This window comes from Mustela lutreola, chromosome 10, assembly GCF_030435805.1.
Source record: "Mustela lutreola isolate mMusLut2 chromosome 10, mMusLut2.pri, whole genome shotgun sequence".
Taxonomy (NCBI): Eukaryota; Metazoa; Chordata; class Mammalia; order Carnivora; family Mustelidae; genus Mustela; species Mustela lutreola.
In genome coordinates, this window is record NC_081299.1 from 86,939,908 (window position 1) to 86,952,550 (window position 12,643).

Here is a 12,643-nt window from a genome sequence, read left to right on the forward strand (position 1 = left end):
GATGAAATAACTCTGAGTACAGTGATAAAAACCAGAGATTCTGAATTTATGGTAAATTTTATCTAATTACTTGTAATGTTATATTTAGGCATATCATTATTTTCTCTTTTATCCTACATACTGGTAATGCACTGAAACACTGTAATTTTATGAACTAATAGATATATGTGTAGATAGTAAGTATTGTGATTCAAGGGCCACAAATAAAAAGGTCACACAAACACAATCAGACCATGTCATGTTATTATTTGAAAGACATAGAAGTTTGTTAATGATCTGGTCAATTCAGAAAATACCAGTTGCACAGTTCATTTAGGATTAAGCTTGGATTTCTTTACTGATAGGATTATGTAAATGATTTTAAAGTACTAAATTATTTCCCTCATAAAATTTATTTGAGAGTTAAAAATAAAACAGTAATTAGAATAAGTTCTTATTTCAGGCACAAAACTGATAATAATTTATTAAGAAGAATGTTTTTAAACGGTAAATGTTTAATGCAAATCACATTTTTAAATTCATGTTACCCCCACTTCTATGACAATAATAAAATCTGTGCGTGCCCTAGCAGCACACACACTAGAAATTGGATGTGGTGATGATACCTTACATAGAAAACAATAAAGTGCTTTACAAGCTGCACATCTCACAAAAAAGCTGTGATCATCCAGGTTTTGAATGTATGTGATACTATATTACATCATTTTTTTAAAAAACAAGTAATGAAGACCCAGATATCCATGAGAGGCCATCTACTTAAAAATTCATTCATTTTTTAAATTGACTTTCTTTCTTCATACAAACTCTTGATATACAAAGTATTGGCTGATTATTTTTGTGGTGTGTGTACAATGACAAGTGAATCCCCTAAATTTTCTAACTCTCAAAAGCAGAGGAGAACTTATATAAACATTTTAAAAGAGAAGACAACATTGCAAAAGGACCCAGAGTGGTCACTAAGTCATGCTAACTTTTTGTAGGCAAAAAGTAAAGAAACTGTTGTTAAACTTGAACAATCTCAAGATTGAGCTATTTAATTCCGTGACTTTGACAGTGAGATACTTGAGAATTATGTTTTACTTGTGACATTTGAAATGAATTACTTAAGTGTTAGCATTTCTTTATACAATGCTCTATCTGAATTATTATATCCTTACTTTACAAAGGAAATTATTATTATGTATGTGTGAAACTAAACATTTACCACAATTTAAGTTATACATTATTTGTTATAGAATATACTTTTTCAATTGTAAAACCAACCCACACTCTAGTTTCTGTAAAACTGCCTTAGGTAAGTATTTTTAACATATGGAAAGGACATCCAAACTCAACGACATGTTTGATAAATATCGATTGTATGTTTTTGAGATTATTAACATAATATTATTAAAATTTTCTTTTTTGGTTACATTATTTCTGCACACATTATGAATCAGGGTAACAAGGGATTGCCCTCCCATCTTGTTTTCTGAATTGGTATTTTGCACATTTAAACCGCGCAGACAGCTCCCAAGTCTACCCATCATTTTCTTTTGCACTCACATTGCCAGTAACTCTCCAGGGCTCATAATGTAAATCTAGATGACCTCACAGAAATTTTCTTTTTAAGAGTTTCTATATGTGCTTCATGTACTTTCAGAGTCCTGATACAAGTAATTACATTATTGCAAGTTGTGTGTAAAGTTTAAGTTAAAACCCTAATATACTTATTTAGGAAGAACAAAATTGGGTTGGTTGTATAATAAATGAGTAAAGTCAACTCAAATCCAAAATTTTCTGACTCAGTTGCATCTTTGCAAGCAACAATGTGGGTTGCTTTCAGTGAAGTGAATGGAGTAACTTATCTGTAGTTAGTTTTAGCATTCAGTGTTAGTGATCCAATAAACTTGGGGTAAAAGAAATATTCTATGTAAGGGATTTAGTTTGATTTTTCTTCCTGATTATAAATTTAAATAAAGGGGTAAGCCGAGAAGATATTTCATCCTGACCACACTTGAAAATTGGCCCATAATAATTACTGAGATTAAACTTCAGTGTATTTTATAAAAAATATTACTTACTTTCACAGAAGTGAAGAGATACAATTGCACAATGGTGGTTACAATGGTAGAAATACATATTGCCAATAAAATGTTAGCAAGAGATTTAAAAATGACTGTACAGCACCGCATCAGAGAATTCTATAACAGCAAAATGAGTAATATATTTTCCTTATAAATAAAATCCTTAAATCTTTTTTAGAAATAAATGGGAGGAAAGTGCTTTTTCCCCCCTAATTCCTACCAAAATATTTCCTGATGTAGAGCAAAAGACAGTAAAAAAAATGACAGAATTAAAAAAAAAAGACATTTATGCATTTAAGCCATCATTAGTCTCTGACTAATATAAGGCAGATCATTAACCTTTTGCAAAACTATAACTTTAGCCACTTAAGCTCTTTTTAGTGCTTTTCACGACAAGGACATGATAGGCCCCGTAAATTTAGGAGTTAAGATGTGTTTCCAACAGGTCAATTTAGACAGGCTCGGCTGATTTTTGACAAACCAACTTTATAATAATAAAAAAAAATGCTTTGGAGAAATGATGAGAACTTACAATAAAGGGAAAACAGAAGGGGGTTCTATAGAGTTTATCACAAATGACACAATTTCAATCAATGAAAACAAATTACATTTGCTTATGTGTCATCCTCAGTCTTAATGATGTGGAAAAGGGTAACATTGAATAGGACCTGGTGACCGTTGTTCCAGGCATAAAGAGCTCTATCTCTTGCGTTGTAGTCAAGCATGGATATGTGAAAGTATTGGTTATGAAAGGGAATGTCCGTGTACTCATATGTGGAGGTTTTGGTGGAATATGAGTAATACACCTTGGCTCCTGTTAAGTGGGAATTGGTGACATATAGTGTCCCACAAATCATGAAAGATTCCCCTGCACTTCTCTTGGGGTAGCCAGTGCTCCAGCTCTTCATCACCTCCAAGGTGTCTTGGTTAAGTTGGCTGATGACTATATTGCCGGCATTTTGGTTCGTTGCATACACAGCCCACAGCCCGATCTCATCAGCCATTAAGTCAATGTCCGAGAAGCCACCCCATGTGTAGGGGTAAACATTGTGAAATCCAGCATACTCGAGGCTTCGTTGGGCAAGCACTCGCCCCATATCAAAGCTGTATTTGATGATGATGTTACTCTGATACTTGTTAAAATAGAGTGAGCCGTTATAGACAACATGGTTGGTTCCTGCCCATTTGAATGGGAGGTTGTATGTCCGTGATTCAGCCCCGCTGACGAAGTCTGCCATTGATTTGTACTCCCGAACAATTTTATTGTTGGTATAACTGTCCATGTACCAGACCTGAGGGAAAGGGAAAAAAAAAAATAGAGGAGTGACTAAATTCTGTACTTGTCTGAGATATCCAAAATGAAGACAGTGAGAGTCAGCACATTTTAATACCTCCATTCTCAGGATCTGAAGTCACTTATTATCTTACTGCTGACCTCCTGCAATGTGATAGCACTGCAGGCGAAAATTGTGGCATTTTCTATGTGGAAAGCAAACAACTGAATTCACTGCCTTGAAGTTGATTTGCTTTCTGTTCTTTTTATTATTTAGTTGTTTCTCTGACCATTCAGTGCATATCATCAAGTGAACTAAACATGTATCAATGTTACTTTGTTCAGCTGAAGGAGCAGTGTAATCAGTGATAATGACAAAAAAATACTACCTTCAGCAACTATATTCTTTTGCTCTGAAAAAAGAGCAAAAGGTCTAATTTTACTCATTTATTTCTCCTTTATGGATACCATAGAAACTTACGGTAATGCTTGTTAATTGGATCACCTTATAGGTACAGCTACTTTTTAGTGTAACCATTTTATTAATTTAGCTACTAATCTCATTTGCATGTAACCCTTGAGAATCTTAATGTGAGCTGAATTTTGTGATAGATCATAAATAGCGCTATGGTAAGTTTCCAGTATATTGATTTACATAATGCAGACATTGCCAACTTAGGAAAATATACTCCAAAAGTTTCAGTACTATTTACTTTAAAATTACCTCTAGATTCCAGGGATAGTTCAGCTTGTTAGTGAATCAGTTGCTCTTGAGTTTTTCACTTACTTAGTGATTTTTTTTTTCCTCACACTAAGGAGCAGGTTTTAGAAGTGTGTAGAGACTTTTTTGTGTACTTGTAATTAGCTCTTTATTAGCATAAAACAAGACTAAAACGAATAAAAATTGGACTAGCTTTACTGTTGAATTAGGAGATGGAATATTTTACTGAAATAAGGTTGCTGTAGATATGTTCATATTATCAAACTGAGAATACTTGGCAAATAATGTTAACACTTTTCAAGTTGAAACTAATATTCCTAAAGAAAATAAATCATTCGATAGACATAGAGTGCAAATAAAGTATGATTCTAAGCAAAGGTGTTTGTGGAAGCAACATACTCTATTATTTTTTTCAGATGCTAAAGGGTCTGTCATCCAAGCGCCAAATCGGGTTCCAGATGTCTTGACTGTAATTGGGCCTGTGATTTTCATCAATTTTCCACATGCTGGAATCAGAGAAACATAAACATGTTGGGTGAACATGACCAATGACTGCAACACACATATTTATACCAAAGTCAAACTCCTACCATACTCAAGAGCAAAGAAAGGGATCCTGAAATAAAGCAAATCCGTGAGATTAATATCACATATTCTGAATGAATGATCAATCATATTGGGTGCTGTGCCTTTAACTGTAACTTGAACCACGAGTAGCTGCTTTTTCAATGCTCTAAATCCAAAGAGTAGAGGAGTTTTAAAATGGGAAATGGTTTGTACAGTCTGGAAAGAAATAGTGAGGGAAATCATTATCATTATATTGAGTTTACAGCTGCTTCATTTAAGTAAAGAGGTCAGAAAAATTACACAAATTGACCATGGGCCTGTTTACCTGATCACTTCTCACCTACCTTTCCCTCTCCCTTATGGCTTGAGACTTTGGACAATGTATACAAGCGAGAAAGAACTCTATAAGGTGATTTTAAGTATTGGTGAATGAGCAGCTCCTGTGAAAGATATCTTTCTATAAAGATATCTTTATATATATAAAAATTCAACCATGATCTACCTGAAAGAGGTAGAATTTTGAAGGGCAAAAGCCTTGTACAGGTAGCAGGGCCAGGTACAGCAGTCATTGAAGGTGCAAACAAAAAAATTCCAAAAAACGTAAGTCCTCAAGACCTTGTAAATACATGCAGAAAAAGATGTAGAGTATCAGTCAATTCAGTACCTGTCAGAAAATTAATGACGTTCTTAAAAAATTGTAATATTCTTATCACCATAGCTGTAGGATCTTAGGAAAACCTCAGACTTTATAAATGCCCAAACCTAAGCCAAACAGAAACCCAGGCATTTTCTAAGATTTTAAATAGCAAAAATTAAAAGTGACTTATACACTGTGAAAGGCAATATGAGTGCCTATAAATGTTGACCTTTACTCTATAAAAAAGGAATACCTTCTCCATCCATTTATGCCCCATTTTCTCCCTTGATTTTTTTTTTTTTTTTTTTTTTTTTGCTTAATATTTTTTGGTTCTGTTTGTTCAATGTTTCTTCCATTTTCTGCCTATCCTTAGAATTTATAAATTTCCAATTAGTTCCTATTCCCATGTGTTTGGAAGATAAAGAACAGATCACCAAAGCAGATCAAGGATATTACTAATTATAGTTTGAAGCTTTTTTTTGACTCCTTTTTCTCTATATGAGTTTCTCAAAAGAATAATATGTAACTTGTAAAATACTAAACTGTTCAGTTAGGAAGATGATGGATGATAATGTTATATTTTCTACTATTATTTCTGTGATAACTACAAATTTAGTAATCTCTAGCACTTCATGAAACCTGAATGGAATACATTTTTTTCTCCTTTTGTGAAAGAAATTGGATAAGATGGCTTTTTTATATACATTATATAAATGAATTACTTTATAAGTTCCTTATACCTAATAAACTAAGCAAATAATTAAAGAGACTTTATTGCATTATCTGTATTGAATAGCAAAACATTGGCCTATACCTGTTCAGAATATATCAATTCAACTTGGTATAAACATATGAACAGTATGTTTGTTCATGTGGGTAAGTAGTATCAGTTTGAACTAGGCAAAAGCAAATACATTCTGAATGAATCTCATTGAGTATATTGTTTGCAATAAGTGAAAGTAATATGATCCTTAATGATATCCTACATAAATATTTCTAAGTTCATAGATGATAAGTGCAAGAAAATTTCAAAAAAATTAAAATAAATAGGAAGATATTCTATCCCCTGAAAAATACCACAGAATGTGTTTTTCCCCTTTAGGCATGAATAATAAATTCTTTTGTTAAAATACAAATAACAAAATGAAGTAAAATATGAAAAGTAACCCTGGCTTAATATGATGGACTAATAACATATGTTTATCTTCTTTTTTCCTAAGATCTAATTAAATGATAGTAAAGGAGTAAAACATGGGTGGAAAAGCCTAAAGCAAAGAGAGTGGTATCAGAATCTTCAGTAGAGAAGAAAGTTTAAATAATTTCTAGAAGGCCGAAGGTGGTAGAGTGGTAATTAAAGATGTAGGATAAGATAAGATGCATCAGTGTGTCTAAGCAGGAAAGGCAGTTGCTGAGGAGGAAGCTGCAACAGCCTACAGAAACATAGTTACTGTAAGGGTATTGGGTGAGATACAGGGCATTGAAAGCATGCCTGAAAAGCAGTCAATCTTGTCTTCATCTCTAGATCCAGGACCCCAGGAGGCAGCTTTAAAAAAAAAAAAAATCTACAAATCTGTGTTAAATACTTGAAAAGGATTAGGGCAATTAATGTAGGCATCAGAGCTCCAGAACAAAGGCTCCAGCATTGACACTGGAGGTCTCTTGCCTTTCTCACTATGGAATAAAGCGGCAAACCCTACCTAAATACACAGTTTCCAAGCAGATACATTGTTCAGATCTTTGAGAGTGAAGGAGTAGCCAAAGATTAGCATGTGTTTTCAAAAAGCTTACAATGAGAATGACTAAAGTGAAAGTGCAGAGAAAACAGATCCTGTAAGAAGAGAGAGAATACAGAGCAGAAGAGAAATAAAGATACTAAGATCTGTAGAGAGTTTTGTATATTATAGACCATTCACTGTAAAAGGAAAACACAAAAGAGCTACAAGAAGTTAGAAATATGATTACATTTTTAAAAATAGGAGCTATCCCAAAAACTAAAACAAAAAGACATAAACATAGGGAAAATATAGATGCATGTAGGATCAACTTAGAAGCTCATTCATCTGAAGAGTGAGTTTCTACGATGAAAGGAAGGGAAAAGAGTTAATTTTCAAAGAAATTCTATAGGGTATTTCCCAGTTACAAAGAAATTCTATAGGGTATTTCCCAGTTACAAAACCTAAATACAGGTATCATGTGCCTTTCAGAAGTCTGTGTTACCCTGAGCGGTGAGAGTTGCCCCACCAAGCTCCTTTCCTGGAAACCATACTCAGAATCTCAGCACTGAGCTGCTGTAGCTTTGAACTGTGACTATGAGCACCCGTGGAATTATTTTGTGCATCCGTCTTCAAGATGTGTCCTAAGGTATCAGGAAAGCCTGAAAGAGGTTATCTTCTGGGTCTGGAAATGCTCAAGAAATTTTCCATACAAAGTAATGCTTCTGCTTTAATTTGCGCCGTTTCGGATTCTGAAAATTTTTGTTAAGAATGCTCTACTATCTTATCATGAGGGAAAACTGTGTTCAGACTAAAAGGGCATGACATAATGAATGAAAAAAGATTTAGTCTTAGAAAATTACAGTGAAGTTTTAGATGAATAATAAAGAAAACAGAACTTTTCAGAGAAAGAATGTGAGATGATCACACGCAAACAGGTAAGAATTAGACGGGCATTGGGCTTACCAATACTGGATTCTGGAAGACAATAATCAGTGATTTCATATTACGGAGAAAAATCAGAGGAAGCTATACTAGGGATATTGTCTCTCACACAAACTTCCCAAAGTTTACCTACAATTTAATTTTTCTTAAGAAGTTACCTGAGCATATGTTGAGCAAAATAAAGAGTAAACCAAAACAGGAGAAGACATGAAATCAGGAAAACATTTTTGTCCCAGAATGACAGCTGTGCTGTAGACCTTGAGAGTGATTAGTCCAGAATGGATAGACATGGGCCAGAGGGAGGTCTCGGGAATAAGAGGAATTGATCTATGGAAATACTGTATGAGATCCTCTAAGAAACACTGGGTATGGTGAAGTCAATTATTGAAGTACAAGCATTAAAGGAAAATTCATTTGAACTTAATTCTAGAAATTTTGCCTTTCGAATGGCACAGATGATAGGAAGTTGGACTCAGAGGAAAGAAATACAGCAGAATCCTACAGCAGAGTCCCCGCTTAGCTCCTCACATGAAAACCATCATGTCTGACTTATAGAATCAGCCCATAAACTAGTTGTAGAATATTTGAGATATTTCATCTACTCTATGATTACAGAAACAACACAATGTTTTAAACCATGATAACACGGAAGACTAGGTAAAGTCCACAGTATGAAAGAATTAAAAATTAAGAGAGGAGATGAAAGAAAGATGGAGGTTAGCTGACATCATACTTAAAAATAGGGCATGAAGAGAGCTTTCCTATAGTTGATGAAAAAATAATAAAGACTTAAATCTGAGGTGTGAAGTTTTAACATTGGTAAGAGTTGAACTGTGAATAGTCATAAAACTGTATTATGAGAAGACAAAGAAGTGCCTTTGGCTAAGTGACTTAGGTCTGCATTTTGTTTTAGCAGAAAGTCAGTAAACAATTTCCAAAACTGATTAGCCCCCTGAAAAAAGTAGAAAAATAAGTATATTATTAGAGATACAGATTTAAACATCTGAAGCTCTAAAATTAAACTTAAACATGATTGCCTCAGGAAAGGAAACTTCCTTTTTATTCTAAGTCCTTTTTATTCCAAGTATATGATTTTCTAGTTTTGTGCATATAATATTTAAATTATAATTTTATTTTTTTAAAGATTATTTATTTGTCAGAGAGAGAATGAGAGAACAAGAGAGTGTACGAGTAGGGGGAGCGCAGACAGAGGGAGAAGCAGGCTCCCAACTGAGCAAGGAGCCTGATGCGGGGCTCGATCCCAGAACCCTGGGATCATGACCCAAGCCAAAGGCAGATGCTTAACCCCCTGAACCACCCAGGTGTCCCTAAATTATTATTTTAAAAGCCAAAATAGTTATAAAAACTTAATTAAAAAAGCAAAGATTGCATTTGTGTATTGCTTATGGAAAGGTTTTTAATTGCCATGCTTCCTTGCAGGTCTAGGAAGTAGGTGGAAATTAAAGATTGAAATAGTCTCCAAAAATGAAAGGTGCTAGTATTCTGAATTTTAATTAGGCTTCAGTCCTGTAAGGACTAGTTTGAAATTATCTTCTTTAAACTTCCACCTCTGTCTTACAGTTGACATGACAATCTCTTTCCTTCTAATTGTTTCAACCTTAAAAAAATTAGAATCCTTACTATGAATTACATTTACCAGTTATTTCATAGAGATGTTAAGAAAAGCTAATACGTGATTACATTTGTTGGTACACGTGTAGGAGTTATCCTGAGATATTATGCATATGATTCAAGTAGAAATGCTGTACATTTTAAAACTTTCAAAATTGTGACTATGACATAAGAAAAATATGCCCCACTTTGCATAGGAAGAAAAATTAGCCTAAAATTTCTTGAAAAATACCTTATCTTTATTTTTTAATAGTTTTATTGAAAGTTGTATATAACATTGTTCTTGCATCTTCTCAGTTGTTTCTTCCTTATATTTGCCCTTTTGTACTTGGTGCAATTTGGCTTTTTATTCAAGGAATTTTTGTGGTTTTTATCCAATTTTAATTTGGTGATAACCATTTTGCTAGGGTAGATGTCCACACGGGGAGCTGGGCCATTTGCTTTCTCCCACTGTACTCATTGAGTGTTCATGTCGACATCTTTTGTCCTGTAAAGCTGGGCTACTTTGCAAATTTGCTGACCTTTGTAGTGTCCTCACCCAACCTGTACTTTATCATCTTTTTGTATGGGCATACATTGAACGTTGTACTTCTGTCTGAGATTTTGGAAAGAAAGGAAGACATATTCTTCCTGTAGATGTGAGAAAGTGCATGAAAGTGCCTTTTTACAGTTCTTGCTCAAGTCAGAAGTCACAGAGGGACTGAATTTCATTTTGGCCACTGGCCAATTTCAGCAATGACCACAAAAGGAAAAAGTGAACATATCTTTTAACGATGAGTGAACTTTTGAAAAAAAGATACCTGGCATCTCAGAAGTCAGTTAAAACTAAATCTGGATGTAGATCAATATAAGGTCTCAGTATGAAACATAAACATAATGGAATATTCATTTCCATAACACTTTATATCCAGAGGAAATGACTAAATGGAAACAAAGGAAGAAATAGTGACCTCGGGTTGTTTACTGGTACTGAAAGTGAATGGAGATTTTGTAGTCATGGAGTTTTACTTCAACGCTTTCGACGGCCAGACTCTACAATTAAAACTCAAAATGAGATTTTTAACCTTCTTTATGAGCCAAGCCAGCTCCTCTAATATAGATAGTGTCCATTGCCCCAAGGCCGAAGCACAGTTTGGATACAGCAAGAGCACGCAAAGCCCATATTTGCCTCCAATAAGTGCATATTTCAAGTGTTGATTCAATTTATGGGTGTGAGTGAGGTTCTGGACACTGTTTATGTAACATAACGTTAATATGAATTGAGTTGGATGGATTGGTTAAAACCTGTACAAGAACTATATTTGGGACTAGGAATTGTGCCATGAATCTCATATAATCAACATTTCCAAAAACTGACAGCACATCAGTCGCTTGAGGTGTCTTGGCTTCTGTGGTGTTTGGACAGAACCCAGCATTGTATCCATATGGCAGAGGGATACTGCTGAGCTTAGATCACTTAGACTAGGAATTAAGACAGAATTTACAACAGGACTTAAAAGCTTGTGACATCTAAACTAAAAATGACTTTGCTTTCTCCTTGTAGCAATGGACATTTTCTCTGAAATACACTAGAGGGTAAAACCAATTCTATTTATTTATTTATTTATTTATGACAGAGAAAGATCACAAGTAGGCAGAGAGGCAGGCAGGGCGGGGGGAGGAGGCTCCCAGCTGAGCAGAGAGCCTAATGACGGGCTCGATCCCACGACCCTGAGATCATGACCTGAACCGAAGGCAGAGGCTTAACCCAATGAGCCACCCAGGCGTGCCCCCCGCCTTTTTTTGTAAAACCAATTCTTAATATTTAAATGTAAAATAATTCATTTATTCACTTAGCAACCATTTACTGAGTACATATGTACATATTGTGCTAGGAATACAAGGGGAACAGGGAGATAAAATAGGCCCATGTGTTGTACCTTCTCAAAGTACTATTGCTTATCCTTTCCATTTCTTCTTTTTTTCTTCTTTTTTATTTTTGAATCAACTGACAAAGTTAAGTGAAGAAGTGATTTCAGACCAAAACTATATTGAGAGAAGAAGAATGGAGCATTGAGTGCACAGAGTATCTCTTAATATTAAATGAAAATTATAGAAATTCAGCCCTGAGTACTAAAATACATAAGCACCTTTCCCATTAAAACAGCCTACTTAGCTAACCTGAAATTTAATCTCATTTTAACCACATTTGCATTTATTCTGCAAAACATACTTAAATTGTCAAACCTAGAAAGAAACAAGCAAATTCAGCAAATTTCTCATATTTAATTTTCTATAAAAAATGGATGTGAGGAAGCACCAAGGTGGCTCAGTCAGTTAAACATCTGCCTTCAGCTCAGGTCATATCCCCGGGGTCCTGGTATAAAGCTCTGCTTCACGTTACCTTCTCCACAGGAGTCTGCTTCTCCTTCTCCCTCTGCCTTTGCCTCCCCTCTCCCCTGCTCCTGCTCTCTGAAGTAAATAAATAAAATATTAAAAGAGAAAATGAACGTGAGTGTCGAGAAAGAACAAATTTAGCAAATGTATTTCTTATTAGATCTCACTGATTTGGTTTTGCCTATGTGTCTTGTTGGTAGTTGTCCTGAGTGTGTGAAGGAAACTTATCTCTATAATTTGGTAAATCAATATAATTTTGCAAACTTTAACTCTGAGATTTCAGTGAATGTTTTTGTTTTTGTTTTCTGTGAATGAATTTTTAATGTAACCCATTAAATGTAAGCCATTTAAAAAATATGCATGTAGGGCACCTGGGTGGCTGAATTAGTTGAGCATCCAACTCTTGATTTAAGCTCAGGTCAAGATCTTAGGGTTGTCAGATGGAGCCCTGCATCAGGTTTTGCACTGGACATGGAGCCTGCTTGAGATTCTTTCTCACCCCCTCCCCCTCCCCCCAATGGCTCATACTCACTCAATCTCAGTCTCTAAAAATATTTTAAAATGATGCATGTGAAACTGCGTGAGCTCTGGTTCCAAATAAAGATATTTTACATGTAGTCTCTGACCAGAGAGATTCCTGTGAATATTTATAAACTTTGTGTTTTGCATTCTTTGATTCTTCTGTGTGATTCCACTATCATTTTTTTCTCTGTC

General features: G+C 34.7%; 1 protein-coding gene and 1 pseudogene across 4 annotated transcripts in view; both read right to left on the reverse strand.

The window, feature by feature from the left end:
- Positions 1 to 225: 225 nt before the first annotated feature.
- The window catches only part of OLFM3 (olfactomedin 3), a 196,135-nt gene continuing 183,717 nt past the window's right edge, over positions 226 to 12,643 (reverse strand). For all 4 annotated transcript variants that reach the window (XM_059137172.1, XM_059137173.1, XM_059137171.1 and 1 more), the window contains 2 exons: positions 4,460 to 4,566; positions 226 to 3,358 (listed from right to left, as the gene is read on the reverse strand). In XM_059137172.1, the coding sequence (XP_058993155.1) occupies positions 2,681 to 3,358; positions 4,460 to 4,566 (785 nt within the window). In that variant the 3' untranslated portion in view covers positions 226 to 2,680. The remainder of the gene's footprint in view (positions 3,359 to 4,459; positions 4,567 to 12,643) is intronic.
- On the reverse strand, positions 8,866 to 10,264 carry LOC131809841 (large ribosomal subunit protein uL24-like; annotated as a pseudogene).